The 16,072-nt window shown below is 35.8% G+C and overlaps 1 protein-coding gene and 2 long non-coding RNA genes across 3 annotated transcripts; 1 reads left to right on the top strand and 2 right to left on the bottom strand.

Annotated features, from left to right (window-relative positions):
* Positions 1–662: 662 nt before the first annotated feature.
* Positions 663–7,611, bottom strand: LOC138889190 (phenylcoumaran benzylic ether reductase TP7-like). Its single transcript, XM_070172353.1, has 6 exons — positions 7,357–7,611; positions 6,994–7,132; positions 3,841–3,845; positions 1,925–2,150; positions 1,085–1,288; positions 663–996 (listed from the first exon to the last, which is right to left on the bottom strand). The coding sequence occupies exons 1-6, from the start codon at positions 7,537–7,539 to the stop codon at positions 830–832; spliced, it is 924 nt and encodes a 307-aa protein (XP_070028454.1). The 5' UTR covers positions 7,540–7,611; the 3' UTR covers positions 663–829.
* Positions 7,612–7,700: 89 nt separating this feature from the next.
* Positions 7,701–10,405, top strand: LOC138889191 (uncharacterized). Its single transcript, XR_011407002.1, has 2 exons — positions 7,701–9,794; positions 10,146–10,405. It is a non-coding gene; the product is annotated as an uncharacterized lncRNA (long non-coding RNA).
* Positions 10,406–13,809: 3,404 nt separating this feature from the next.
* On the bottom strand, positions 13,810–15,554 carry LOC138889189 (uncharacterized). The gene is made up of 2 exons (XR_011407001.1): positions 14,966–15,554; positions 13,810–14,433 (listed from the first exon to the last, which is right to left on the bottom strand). It is a non-coding gene; the product is annotated as an uncharacterized lncRNA (long non-coding RNA).
* Between the last annotated feature and the right edge of the window lie 518 nt (positions 15,555–16,072).

The following is a 16,072-nucleotide window of genomic DNA, read 5'->3' as shown; positions in this document are numbered from 1 at the left end:
AGAGATGTCTTAACATCTTTATTTTCATCTAACTCTATAATTATATGCAAAATTAATTAGTTAAATATTAAGAAATAAACAAAATTTTAAGAACAAAAAATATTTAAATTCACATAAAAGATATTATAAGTTTAAGACTGGACTACTCATCTTGTTATTTTTAGTTTCCTGTATTTTTATATTTTTAATTAAATATGTTTATTAAGCCACGGGGCACCCCAGCTCAGCCTCGGTCAAGCCTCATGGGCCACGGGCATACTTGGGCCGGGCTTAAAAGCCTCATTTTTAAATGGGCTCAAAAAATCTTAGTCCAACCTTATTAAATCACGGGCTGGGATGACCCATCAAACCAAGCCCATATTGACGACTCTATGATTAATATAAGCGGAATACACATCTGAATATTAGAATGTGTTAATAGATTAAGATATTTGAATCCTAATGATTAAAATTCGATTCTAAAAATAAATAAATTTAACGACTAATATATAAATCTTATTTTGTCACTTTTTTCTAACCATATCATCTTTCACGAGAAAAAAATAAATAAAGTGGAGATTAGGGTCGTCAATGAAGCACAGGAAACACACGTTACTCACATATTTTATCTGATTGCAGGATCTTACAAACTAGTATAGGAATTTGAATAAGCGAGCATCACATAAAAGACAAAAATGTTTTATCATTTTCTGTAATTTCATTATAGTACTCACAATGGATGATAAAAACCATTCTACATGGCTCAGTTAATACATGTCTTTATTAACATAGGTGACAGACACTTATAATTATTGATTTTGAGTGATCGGAGACATCAAACGTGTGAATATTAGACAAATTGAACAAGGTACTCCTCCGCAGTGGTGTACTTGACATTTGGATAAAGTTCCGAAGCCTCAACCCCAAACGCTGGCTCAATCACAAAATTAGTTAGATCACCCTTTACAAATGTTAAGTGGTTAAGCGCCAAAGCGACATTGTTTGGAAAAGGAGATGCTGCAATAGTATACAATATACAACGTCATAATTAATTACCAAATCTTAATTGAGAAAAAAATCTTGATTAAAGAATAAGATTACTGACTATTGATGTCTTTGAGAATTTGCTCCTCTGGAATATAGATTTTCTCCAGAGTTTTACCAATCATTTTCTCCCACATAGCCACTAACTCATTGAACGATAGTGTGTTTTTGGGAGGCTTAATATAGAGGGTTTTGTTCAACGTTCTCGGGTCATCAACAGCTTTAATAGTGTAGGTGCCAATGTCATGTTCCTCATTGAACACAGCTGCAAAGAAAGAAAAAAAAGGAAAAGTATGCAAAAATGAGACATTTTGCCATGAACTTGTTTTCTTTCAAATCAATAGAGTCGCCACCTAATAGTGGTGGGCACGAATAAGTTATGTTACTCGAACTCTCTAAAAATATTAGTCAGTACGTGACCACGAGCGGATGTACAATCGCAGGCAATGGTGAAGCCAGAATTTTTACAAAGGATGTTCAAGTTTAATATATATATATCTATGAAAAGTAATTTTTGACCTTTATACATAGTATAATTTTTTATATACTTGGTGTAATTTTCCGATGAAGGAAGTTGAACACCCTTCACTCTATATTGCTACGCCACTGATTGCAGGTACGGGTTCAACCGAACCCATAACTTTCAGTGCAGATCATAAGTTTATGTGTAAAACCTTACTGAAATTATAATAAATAGTAGACATGAACCCATAACTTAAAAATATAACAGGTTTAATGCTAAAAATCTTAAAAGTTAAACCCATAAAGTTTAAATCCTGGATCCGGTTCTGCGCGTGAGGAATCCTTCAAAATTAATGTATTTTTGAAGGATCTGACACGAGTACGACGGTATTTAAAGAGTCCGCAAAACATAGTGGATAAGGAATTTTTTTCCACATACCCTTAACGTTTCCATCTCCAGGAATGATGATTTTGTCTCTAGGGGGAGCAGTGGCTTCTGGTTGGACCAAATTTGCTAAGAAAAAACCATCTAAACAGTCGCTGGAGACATAAGTATAAGGAATTCCTTCAGCCTCGGTAGCTCTACGAATTTGGGCTTTTGCATCAACTAAAGACTTTACTGGTTCCACTGTATTGGCCTTATCAACATCCATACCAAATTCATACTACGGAGAATCCTGCTGATATGCTAACTAAGGTGGTGACTGCGATCAAGTTTCAACATTGTTTGGATTTGATCAACATTGTTGAACACTGAAGATTGAAGATGAAGACACAACCAAAATTTGTTATTGAGAGAGAATTGAAAATGTGGAATTTTGCCAAGGTGGAGATTTGTTGAAGTTTGGCAAAATGCCAAAGTCCCACATTGGTTGGGAGTTAAGTTTGGAGGGGATTTTTCCCCTATAAAAGAAGGCCTAATGTTTAGGATTGAGACACACCTCTCATTTGCCTTCTCATCTGTTTAAGGCATTTGTATCTTCTCTCTTTAGTATTATTTCACTTGTATTTTTGGAGTGAAATAAAATATTGGTTGTGTCCGAGGAGTAGGCAAAATTAGCCGAACCTCGTAAATTCTGGTGTTCCCTTTATTATTGTTTTATTGTCTTATTTATTATTTGGTGGCTGTCATAATTTTTGGTATAGTAGTTGTGACTTATTCACACTATATACATTTGGCTTCCGCAACAATTGGTATCAGAGCCAAGGTACTGTCTAAGTATGCTCTGTGGTTGCAGCATAGTCTGATCTTCCACATCAGAAAAGATTTATCTTGGTAACTGAGTCAAGGTTCTGTCTGAGTATGCTCTGTAGTTGCAGCTTAGTCTGATCTTCTACATCAGAAAGGAAATAATCTTGATTTGTGTCGTCAGCTATTAAATAATATTTGTGTCAAATATGGGGGACAATAAACAAGAAGAATCTACATCAAGTGTCAACAATACGTCATCATTGGCATCTTCGCTTATGACAAGAATTGTGTCAAATGCGAAATTTGCGGTAGAAATTTTTGACGGGTCCGGACATTTTGGGATGTGGCAAGGCGAGGTTCTAGATGTCCTTTTTCAACAAGGGCTAGATCTGGCCATTGAAGAAAAGAAACCAGATGTTATTGGAGAAGAAGATTGGAGAATTATCAACCGTGTTGCTTGCGGTACCATTCGATCCTACCTTGCTAGAGAGCAGAAATATCCATACACAAAGGAAACTTCTGCAAGTAAATTATGGAAAGCACTGGAGGATAAATTTTTGAAGAAAAACAGTCAAAATAAATTGTACATGAAGAAGAGACTGTTTCACTTCACCTATGTTCCTGGTACCACGATGAATGAACATATCACCAGTTTCAATAAGTTGGTCACAGATTTGCAAAATATGGATACAACTTATGATGATGGTGACTTGGCCTTAATGTTGTTGGCGTCACTTCCTGATGAGTACGAGCACCTTGAAACTACTCTACTCCATGGAAATGACGAAATTTCTCTCAGAGAAGTTTGTTCAGCTTTGTACAGCTATGAACAAAGAAAGCGAGAAAAACAGAAGGGCGGAGAAGGAGAAGCACTGTTTGTGAGGGGTCGTCCTCAAAATCAAACGAGGACAAAGAAGGGAAGATCCAAGTCAAGATCCAGACCCAGTAAAGATGAATGTGCCTTTTGTCGAGAAAAAGGGCACTGGAAGAAAGACTGTCCGAAGTTGAAGAATAAGGCCAAACATAACAATGGAAAGGCTATTATGGATTCAAATGTAGCTGATTGTGATGATTCAGACTTCTCATTAGTTACAACAGAGTCATCAACATCATCAGACATATGGTTGATGGACTCGGCTTGTAGCTATCATATGTGTCCCAACAGGGACTGGTTCATGGAATTTCAAGAAGGAGAATATGGAGTCATCCACACAGCGGATAACAGCCCTCTTACCTCATATGGCATTGGTTCAATACGATTAAGGAACCATGATGGAATGATCAGAACATTGATAGATGTTCGATATGTACCGGATTTGAAGAAGAATCTCATCTCTGTGGGAGCCCTAGAATCAAAAGGGTTCAAAATCATTGCAGAAAATGGAGTGATGAGAGTATGCTCCGGTGCACTAGTGGTAATGAAGGCTAATCGGAAGAATAATAATATGTACCGCTATCGTGGCAGTACAGTTATTGGGACAGCGACAGTAACATCCAGTGACGACAAAGAGGCAGAAGCAACCAAGCTATGGCACATGCGCTTGGGACATGCTGGAGGAAAATCCTTGAAAACTCTATCAGATCAAGGATTGTTAAAAGGAGTAAAGGCTTGCAACTTGGAGTTTTGTGAGCATTGTGTTAAAGGGAAACAGACAAGGGTTAAATTTGGTACAGCGATCCATAATACTAAAGGCATTTTGGATTATGTACACTCTGATGTTTGGGGTCCTTCCAAAACACCTTCATTGGGTGGGAAGCACTATTTTGTAACCTTTGTTGATGATTTTTCTCGAAGAGTGTGGGTGTATACAATGAAAAACAAAGATGAAGTGCTGGGAATTTTTCTCAAATGGAAGACGATGGTGGAGAATCAAACAGGCAGGAGGATCAAGTGTATTCGCACAGACAATGGAGGTGAATACAAAAATGATCATTTCAATAAGGTCTGTGAAAATGATGGCATCGTCCGACACTTCACTGTTAGACATACACCACAACAGAATGGAGTGGCAGAACGTATGAACCGGACCTTGCTGGAGAAGGTACGGTGTATGTTGTCCAATGCTGGCTTGGGCAAAGAATTTTGGGCTGAGGCAATTACATATGCATGCCACCTCATTAATCGTCTACCATCTGCTGCTATTGATGGCAAAACACCATTTGAAAAATGGTATGGAAAACCTGCTGTAGATTATAACTCTTTGCACGTGTTTGGCTCAACTGCATATTATCATGTGACGGAGTCAAAATTGGATCCAAGGGCAAAGAAGGCTATTTTTATGGGAATTACTTCTGGAGTCAAAGGATATCGCTTATGGTGTCCTATGACAAAGAAAGTAATATTCAGCAGAGATGTTACCTTTGATGAATTTGCTATGGTAAATAAGGTAACAGAAGATACCAAACAAAATGAAGGTGCTTCTAAGCAGGTGGAGTTTGAGGGAAAATTTATTTTTCCTACACAAGAAGCAGAGGAGGAAACAAATGAAGATTACCCTCTGGAAGGAGAGCCAGTAGAGGAGATTCCAACTCAGGAATCTCAACAACAACTTGAATCAATAGCAACCAGCAGGCCAAAAAGAACAATAACGAAACCTGTTCGTCTCATAGAGACGGTTGCTTGTGCAACCTCAATTGTAGCTGATGATGTTCCTACTACTTATAAAGACGCTGTCCAAAGTTCAGAAGAAGATAAGTGGAGGATTGCCATGAATGATGAAATACAGTCCCTTCATCAGAATCATACATGGAGATTGGCCAATCTCCCGAAGGGAAAGAAAGCAATTGGGTGCAAATGGGTATTTGCAAAGAAGGAAGGATTTCCTAACCAAGTAGATGTTCGCTACAAAGCAAGATTGGTGGCCAAAGGATATGCTCAAAAGGAGGGAATTGATTACAATGAAGTGTTTTCTCCAGTTGTAAAACATTCCTCCATTAGAATTATGTTGGCTTTGGTAGCACAATTGGATTTGGAACTAGTTCAGATGGATGTAAAAACTGCGTTTTTACATGGAAACTTGGAGGAGGAAATCTACATGACTCAGCCAGAAGGATTCAAAGTTGCTGGAAAAGAAAATATGGTGTGCAAACTTGAAAAATCGTTGTACGGATTGAAACAATCTTCTAGACAATGGTACAAGCGATTTGACGAGTTTATGTTGCGGCAAGGGTACAAGAGAAGCAAATACGATCATTGTGTGTATTTGCACAAGCTTAAAGATGGTTCCTTTGTATATCTTCTCCTATATGTTGATGATATGTTGATAGCTTCCAAGAATTTGGAAGAAATTGATAAGTTGAAGATTCAACTGAAGAAGGAGTTCGAGATGAAGGATTTGGGTGAGGCAAAGAAAATTCTTGGCATGGAGATAATTAGAGATAGACGTTCAAAGAAACTCTGTTTATCTCAAAAGGAATATTTGAAGAGAGTACTTCAACGTTTTGGCATAGATGACAAGACTAAGCCAGTTAGTACTCCACTTGCTTCCCATTTTAAGCTAAGTACTACTATGTCGCCAATGGATGAAGCTGAACGAGAGTATATGTCAAAGGTACCATACGCAAATGTTGTTGGTAGCTTGATGTATGCAATGGTTTGCACAAGGCCTGACATTTCACAAGCTGTTGGAGTTATTAGCAGATATATGCACAATCCAGGGAAGGAGCATTGGCAAGCTGTGAAGTGGATTCTACGGTATATTCATAATACTGTAGATGTCGGGTTAGTTTTTGAGCAGGAAGACAATCAGTCTGTAGTTGGATATTGTGACTCAGATTTTGCGGGTGATATGGACAAACGAAGATCAACTACTGGTTATGTGTTTACTTTTGCAAAGGCACCAGTTAGTTGGAAGTCTACTTTGCAGTCAACAGTTGCTTTGTCTACAACAGAGGCAGAGTACATGGCTATTACAGATGCTGTGAAAGAGGCAATTTGGCTTCAAGGATTGCTAAAGGAGCTTGGTGTTGAACAAAAAGGTATCACAATTTTTTGTGATAGTCAAAGTGCTATTCAATTAGCGAAGAACCAAGTTTATCATGCAAGGACGAAGCACATTGATGTTCGGTATCATTTCGTACGAGAAATCATAGAAGAAGGTGGAGTCACGGTGAAGAAAATTCATACTACAGAGAATCCTGCTGATATGCTGACAAAGGTGGTGACTGCGGTCAAGTTTCAACATTGTTTGGATTTGATCAACATTGTTGAACACTGAAGATTGAAGATGAAGACACAACCAAAATTTGTTATTGAGAGAGAATTGAAAATGTGGAATTTTGCCAAGGTGGAGATTTGTTGAAGTTTGGCAAAATGCCAAAGTCAATATTGCCAGCTTCTTTGATAGCAGCAATGATCTTGTCTTGATCAGCCAATTGCATATGACTTACTGCTGATATTACAACATCCACTTGCTTTATAGCCTTCACCAAACTCTCATGATCATATAAATCACCCTGTTCAAAACAAGAAATTTACAATTACTTGCATGTAAAATTTTAATTTCAATTATTTTTCCTCATTTTACAACAAACAACAACAAGTCCAGTGTGATCCCATGTGTGGAGTTTGGGGAGGATGGAATATACGCAAATCTTACCCCTACCTTGTATTAGAAATATTCGTTTTCCACATTTTGTTTTGCATAAAAAGAAAGAATTAATGCACTATATATACATACATGAAGAATAGTGACACCCAAATTCTTGAAATTCTCAACAATTTTACTCTTAACAGGGTCAGAAAGTGTGCTCTCTCTAACCAAAGCAAAGGTGGGGTGTCCAGATTTTGCACTTGCTTCTACTACAAATTTTCCAATATATCCAGTTCCTCCAATGATCAGAACTTTGCTTTTCTCAGCCATTTGAAAAGTAGAGATTAAGGGTGTAAAAGTGAAGTTGAATGAGCCTTCTCAAGAATTTGGTTGTGGCATCAAAGCATGCTGAGGCAACATCATTTTATGCACCGAGCTAGGTGTGTGTAAGTACCAAAATGACCTCGGTGTTCCAACTAACCCTCTAACTAATTGTCTTGCTTTCTTTGAGGGGCAATTATTCACGATTTAGACAGTGTAAAGTTTTTTTTATATGTAAGTGGATTATTCACGACTTAGGTTATTAATTTCACTCTTTGTAAAAGTTATTTATAGTTATTTTTTTAGGTAACCTGTGATATAAAAAAAATGTAATTTCCACTAGAAAATCGCATTCAAAATTTTAAAGTATGCGTATAATTCTATTCTCTATGTTTCAACATATGTGGCATAATATTTTGAATTAGTAGGAAAAATGATGGTCACTAACGTGTTGCGACCGAAATTAGTCAAAAAATTCCGACCGAAAACTGTCGGTTTATTCAATGCGTTGACTGACACCAAACTGCATTTACCGAACGAAATCAGTCATTATTAATTAAATTTTTTTATTTAATTTTCAAATGCCGACCGAAATCGGTCGGAATTTTAAATATATAAGTTCTTAGGCTTGAATCTGAGGGTAATTTGGTGTTTTGATTTTGTTTTGAGTGATTCGAAGGTTCGACTAAGTTCATATGGGGTTATATGACTTGTTGGTATGTTTCGTTGAGGTCCCAAGGGGCTCGGGGTGATTCCGAATGGCTAACGGGGAGTTTGGAACTTGGAAATACAGCTGATCAACTGCTTTTTCTAGTGTCGTCCGTACCTGCGAAGTAGGAGACACAGGTGCGAGACCACATCAACGACATATGAGTTGCAGATGCGGCCATATGGGACTTTAACTGGAACCGCAGGTGCGAGAAGGCGGGCGCATCTGCGAGACCTGAGGCGCAGATTCAGAAGTAAGGAAGTTGGTTGGTTCCGCAAAAGCGGACAAAGATGCGCAGGTGCGAGATTTTGCCGCAGATGCGGAGTCTGGATTTTTAAGTGACTTTCGCACCCGTGATGGGAATTCTGGAGGTGCGGCATCGCAGAAGCAGGGATCTGGACGCAGGTGCGAGTTCACTGGGTAGAAAGTATAAAAAGGAGGCCTCGCGAATTGTTGCTCATTTCCACCATTTTCAAGTCGGATCTTGGAGCTTTTGGGGTGATTTTTGAAGGGGATTAAAGAGTTTTCACTGAGGTAAGTTGCTTGAGCTCTATTATCATTAGCTACGATATTTTTCCATTGATTTCCCACTTAATTAGTAGGATTTTTGAAGTGAAATAAGGGGTTAAGACTTGGGATTTTGGAGAGAGTAATTTGGAGAATTGAGGGACCAAATAATGTCGGATTTTGATGAAATTGGTATGGGTAGACTCGTGAGTGAATGAGCTTTCTAGTTTTGTAATTTTTGTCGGATTTCGAGACGTGGGTCCGGAGGCCAGGTTTGAATCGATTTCGGGATTTGTGTCCAATTAAGTAATTTTTCTTGTGAAATTGGTTCCTTGGCGTATATTAATTGTATTGTATTACTTTTGGCTTGATTCGGGACGTTTGGAGGCTGATTCGAGAGGCAAAGGCATTGCGGAATAGAATTTTGCTCAAATTGAGGTAAGTAATAGTTGTAAATCTGGTCTTGAGGGTATGACACCCCGAATTGTGTGACTATTTTTGGAGGTGACACACATTCTAGGTGACGGGCGTGTGGGCGTGTACCGAACGGATTGTCACTTGGTACGTCCCGTAGAAACTGTAAAGTTGAACAACATGCTGTTAGCTCTATGCTGCCTATGTGTTATGAAAGATTGACTGTAAATCATGTTAGAAACTATGTTTAGGCTATATGTTGGCACTGTTGGGTCCCGTAGGGGCCGCGTTACATGTTGAATTGTCTATTAAATGCTATTTGTACTCAATCATAGTTTTTACTCGTATATCATTTCTCAGTCTCTATATTCTATCTGATACTTCATGTTATTGTTGTTTGGGCTGATTTTTCTGATTTCTGAGAGCCCGAGCGGCTGGAGAGATTAATGACTGAGTGAGGCCGAGGGCCTGATTGTGAGGATATTTATGGGATCAGTCTGAACACCGCAACATGTTTTATTGATTTATGATTGAGTGAGGCTGTGACCCTGATTGATTTATGCCATGATTGGTTTGTTATAGCGCTTGGGCTGAAGGAGTCCCTTCGGAGTCTGCACACCCCCAGTGAGCGCAGGTACCTACTAAGTGCGAGTGCCGAGTGATTGTGAGGAATAATTGATTGTGAGGTTGGAGTGATTGGGAGGATTGAGAGATACTTATATTATTGATGTACACAATTGCCTTATATCCATATTTTGAAGACTATTGAAAGATATTTTTATCTGATTTTACTTGAACTTTCCTGAAATAAACTGATTTGATTTAATTTATCGGAACTTGGGAAGCATGACTATTTTCCTTTCTAAAATTATTTAAATGAACTAAAACTGTGTAACTCGTCACTATCTTCAGTTCCTTATTTATTATTGTTACTTACTGAGTTGGCGTACTCACGTTACTCCATGCACCTCGTGTGCAAATCTAGGAGTTGTTGGACGCAGTGAATGTTGATAGTACCCGTAGCTGGTCATTGGAGATTGCGACATAGCTGCCGGTGTTCGCAGCCCTGCTTTCTTCTTCCCTATCTTTCCTTATTTACTGTATTTGGATTCTAGACTATGTGAGTCTTGTTACTTTTGAATCGGTTATGTTAGATGTTCATGACTAGTGATACCCCAATGTCGGGCTTTATTTCCGCGCTTATGTTTTGGGGTTCACCCCGTTTTATGTCAAAGATTTCATTTATTTTGAAAGTCTTGTTTTATTTCTGGTCATTGTTGAAAGCGTTTTGGTAATGTCGGCTGGCCTAGTATCATCGATAGGTGCCATCACGACGGGTCGTATTTTGGGTCGTGACACAGCATTACATTGCTAACAATAATTAACTAATAATAACAATAACAATTAACTAACACCAATAACAACAATTAACTAATAACAACAATTAACTAACACCAATAACAACAATTAACTAACAACAACAACAATTAACTAACTAACAACAACAATTAACCAACAACGCTAATAACAACCATAACAATAACACTAATAACAACAACAACAACGCCAACCACAACAACAACTATACAAATGTTCAATAACAAAATAATATCAACAATACAATCATCATTCAAAACTAGTCCCAACTAAATATTGACAAGTTCAATATTACGTTTAGGAATACACACCATTCTATGAGTGTTTTTTATTGCATCATCTCCATTTTCACTACTAGAACTTTCATCGTCGACATGGTTCGAAGGATCACGACGAGAAGGATTAGCACATGGGAAAGGCTTACGAGACCGGAGAATGGGGAAAGCACCACTAGCAAGAAGATTAACCAGCTGACCTTGAAGGAGATTAAATTGTTCGTCCCTCTTTTCTAGCTGAACTTGAAGAGTACCAAATTGTTCTATCTCTCTTTAAATTCCTAATAAATTTCTTAACCCCTTCTATAAATTCCTCCCTAAAAAACTGACAATTAGGATAATTCCTATTATACATCCAATACGATATTCCATCTACATAAAGAACAAATAAATTACATGTCTTATTAATCATAATTCAAATTAATTTATAGAATTAAGTTACATAATAAAGTATAATTTATTAGCACACTCAATTAATCTAGCATAATTAGTTAAACCTAATTTTCTAAAGCAATAAGCACTAATATAATAATAAATTAAAATCTAAAATAATAAATTAGACAAAAACCCTATTATACATCCAACTACGATATACACACTAATAAAAAACATTACTTAACATTAGCAACTTCACTGATTATGTGAAGTTACCTTTTGGAATTACATTTAAAGTGACATTGAATTGTAATTTTTTTCACATTGTTAGAATATAAAAATTAAACTCATTTGAAAATATGTAAGAAAGAATCTGATTATTTTTTGGAGTTTCATATAGTACTACTCCAAAAATCATGACCATGTAATCATACTATTGAAATAATCCCAAAATCCAAAATTGTAAATCCTAATTTATACAATTGAAAGAACTTAAATAATTAAAATTAACAAATATAGATAACTAACCTTAAAAGAGAGGAGAGGAGTATGATTTTGGAGCAGTTGTGGGGCGGCCTTCTATGGCAGTGGAAAAATAGTGGTGGCGCGGGAGAGACGAAGTGGGGGATTTGATTTTGGGTGAGAAGAGAGTGGTGAAGTGATTTAGGGGAGGATTTTCAGATGTGGAAGACGGAAGAGAGAAAGAGTAAAGAGAAAAATGGGGAAGAACCCCACTGCAACTGTTCTTATTTAGAAATTTCCGATCGAAGTCGGTCAAAATATTTTGGTCGGTACTATTAATTATAATTTGACCGTTTGACTGGACATCACCGATCGAAATCGGTCGGAACTGATTTCTAAATTATTACGTATTACACTATATATAATATAGTATAATATAGTATAATATATATATAAGCTACATTCGATATCAGATATATGTGTGTCTATATATATATATAAGCAAGCTATATTCGATATTAAATATTGAATATTAAAATTTTGAATGTTAAATAAATTAAATATTATATATACATACATAGATAGGATATAGTGTCCATATAAAAATAATTTAAAAAAACACACACACACACTCACACACGCACACACACATATGTGTGCGTATGTGTATGTATATATATCAATAGAGTATTGAATATTATTTATTTAAACACTATTTATATAAAGGTTTACAAAAATCGATCGACTTCGGTCGGTATTGTTTGGAAGAATGTTGCCAGTTTTCAAGTAGTGACATGACAAACTAAAGTCTACTAATTAAGAATCTTATTTTTAATAAATAAAAAAATATATAAAGATATTATAGTTATAATAACTAACATTATAAAGTTTTAGGGTTTCCATCCGCTTTCGCCTAATGCTTACTAAAGCTTTAGTAGAAAACCCTCTTTTTACTCCAATATGGGTAAATTTTTACCGTTAGCAATTTATTAACTTCTAGATTCCCGTGAAGTCATAGAATTAGTGTGAAAATAACAACGGTAATCCTCATGTGCTATTTGATGACATTGTGCTTTAATAACATGCTTTTTAATCGGAATTTTGTGTTACTCACATATAATCTATATTTGTAATACATGGAAAAATGCTGTGGCTATCATGCAAACTTCCAAAATCGAGGTCGTCATGCTAGTATCATTAAGTTGAAGGGGCAGTGTGAAAAAATCTAAAGAATGGGATTAACGGTATTGAAGTCTAAAATGGAAACATTTTGTTAAAGACAATACTAGTTCATTTCTATCTAATTAATTAGAGCTGTCAATATGGGCTAGCCCAGCCCAGCCTAGCCCAACCCATGCGGGCTTTGACGTTGGACGGGTTGGCCTGGCCCACTATTTTGGTGGGCTTTAAAATGGTCAGTCCAACCCAGCGGGCTACGGGCCTCCTCGGCCAGCCCACCATTTTTAAATTTATTTTCTATTTTTTTAATTCAAGTTTTAACTTTATTTTGAAAACTATTGAAAGATACTTTTATCTGATTTTACTTGAACTTGCCTGAAATAAACTGATTTGATTTAATTTATCGGAACTTGGGAAGCATGACTATTTTCCTTTCTAAAATTATTGAAATGAACTAAAATTGTGTAACTCGTCACTATCTTCAGTTCCTTATTTATTATTGTTACTTACTGAGTTGGCGTACTCGCGTTACTCCATGCACCTCGTGTGCAAATCTAGGAGTTGTTGGACACGGTGATTGTTGATAGTACCCGTAGCTGGTCATTGGAGATTGCGACATAGCTGCCGGCGTTCGCAGCCCTGCTTTCTTCTTCCCTATCTTTCCTTATTTACTGTATTTGGATTCAAGACTATGTTAGTCTTGTTACTTTTGAATCGGCTATGTTAGATGTTCATGACTAGTGATATCCCAATGTCGGGCTTTATTTCCGTGCTTATGTTTTGGGGTTCACCCCGTTTTATGTCAAAGATTTCATTTATTTTGAAAGTCTTGTTTTATTTCTGGTCATTGTTGAAAGCGTTTTGGTAATGTCGGCTGGCCTAGTATCATCGATAGGTGCCATCACGATGGGTCGTATTTTGGGTCGTGACACAACATTACATTGCTAACAATAATTAACTAATAATAACAACAACAATTAACTAACAACAATAACAATTAACTAACACCAATAACAACAATTAACTAACACTAATAACAACAATTAACTAACAACAACAACAACAATTAACTAACTAACAACAACAACAATTAACCAACAACGCTAATAACAACCACAACAATAACACTAATAACAACAACAACAACGCCAACCACAACAACAACTATACAAATGTTCAATAACAAAATAATATCAACAATACAATCATCATTCAAAACTAGTCCCAACTAAATATTGACAAGTTGAATATTATGTTTAGCAATACACACCATTCAATGAGTGTTTTTTATTGCATCATCTCCATCTTCACTACTAGAACTTTCATCGTCGGCATGGTTCGAAGGATCGCGACGAGAAGGATTAGCACATGGGGTAGGCTTACGAGACCGGAGAATGGGGAAAGCACAACTAGCAAGAAGATTGACCAGCTGACCTTGAAGGAGATTAAATTGTTCGTCCCTCTTTTCTAGCTGAACTTGAAGAGTACCAAATTGTTCATCTCTCTTTAAATTCCTAATAAATTTCTTAACCCCTTCTATAAATTCCTCCCTCAAAAACTGACGATTAGGATAATTCCTATTATACATCCAATACGATATTCCATCTACATAAAGAACAAATAAATTACATGTCTTATTAATCATAATTCAAATTAATTTATAGAATTAAGTTACATAATAAAGTATAATTTATTAGCACACTCAATTAATCTAGCATAATTAGTTAAGCCTAATTTTCTAAAGCAATAAACACTAATATAATAATAAATTAAAATCTAAAATAATAAATTTAGACAAAAACCCTATTATACATCCAACTACGATATACACACTAATAAAAAACATTACTTAACATTAGCAACTTCACTGATTATGTGAAGTTACCTTTTGGAATTACATTTAAAGTGACATTGAATTGTAATTTTTTTCACATTGTTAGAATATAATAATTAAACTCATTTGAAAATATGTAAGAAAGAATCTGATAAATTTTTGGAGTTTCATATAGTACTACTCCAAAAATCATGACCATGTAATCATACTATTGAAATAATCCCAAAATCCAAAATAGTAAATCCTAATTTATACAATTGAAAGAACTTAAATAATTAAAATTAACAAATATAGATAACTAACCTAGAAAGAGAGGAGAGGAGTATGATTTTGGAGCAGTTGTGGGGCGGCCTTCTATGGCAGCGGAAAAATAGTGGTGGCGTAGGAAAGACGAAGTGGGGGATTTGATTTTGGGTGAGAAGAGAGTGGTGAAGTGATTTAGGGGAGGATTTTCAGATGTGGAAGACGGAAGAGAGAAAGAGTAAAGAGAAAAATGGGGAAGAACCCCACTGCAACTGTTCTTAATTAGAAATTTCCGATCGAAGTCGGTCAAAATTTTTTGGTCGGTACTATTAATTATAATTTGACCGTTTGACTGGACATCACCGACCGAAATCGGTCGGAACTGATTTCTAAATTATTACATATTACACTATATATAATATAGTATAATATAGTATAGTATATATATAAGCTACATTCGATATCAGATATATGTGTGTCTATATATATATATATGCAAGCTATATTCGATATTAAATATTGAATATTAAAATTTTGAATGTTAAATAAATTAAATATTATATATACATACATAGATAGGATATAGTGTCCATATAAAAATAATTTAAAAAAACACACACACACACTCACACACGCACACACACATATGTGTGCGTGTGTGTATGTATATATATCAATAGAGTATTAAATATTATTTATTTAAAAACTATTTATATAAAGGTTTACAAAAATCGATCGACTTCGGTCGGTATTGTTTGGAAGAATGTTGCCAGTTTTCAAGTAGTGACATGACAAACTAAAGTCTACTAATTAAGAATCTTATTTTTAATAAATAAAAAATATATAAAGATATTATAGTTATAATAACTAACATTATAAAGTTTTAGGGTTTCCATCCGCTTTCGCCTAATGCTTACTAAAGCTTTAGTAGAAAACCCTCTTTTTACTCCCATATGGGTAAATTTTTACCGTTAGCAATTTATTAACTTCTAGATTCCCGTGAAGTCAAAGAATTAGTGTGAAAATAACAACGTTAATCCTCATGTGCTATTTGATGACATTGTGCTTTAATAGCATGCTTTTTAATCGGAATTTTGTGTTACTCACATATAATCTATATTTGTAATACATGGAAAAATGCTGTGGCTATCAGGCAAACTTCCAAAA

Source organism: Nicotiana sylvestris, chromosome 4 (genome assembly GCF_000393655.2).
Source record: "Nicotiana sylvestris chromosome 4, ASM39365v2, whole genome shotgun sequence".
Lineage (NCBI taxonomy): Eukaryota > Viridiplantae > Streptophyta > Magnoliopsida > Solanales > Solanaceae > Nicotiana > Nicotiana sylvestris.
Note: the sequence above shows the minus strand (reverse complement) of the source record. Positions and strands in the feature narration are given on the sequence as shown.

What these genes read in the sequence shown, in the direction of transcription:
- LOC138889190 (XM_070172353.1), bottom strand. Translation starts at nt 7,539, where the DNA reads ATGGCTGAGAAAAGCAAAGTTCTGATCATTGGAGGAACTGGATATATT. An exon ending in TGGGTGTCACTATTCTTCAT is followed by an intron (nt 7,133 to 7,356) that starts GTATGTATATAT and finishes TGTTTTGAACAG; the next exon opens with GGTGATTTATATGATCATGA. An exon ending in TGGAGATGGAAACGTTAAGG is followed by an intron (nt 1,289 to 1,924) that starts GTATGTGGAAAA and finishes CTTTCTTTGCAG; the next exon opens with CTGTGTTCAATGAGGAACAT.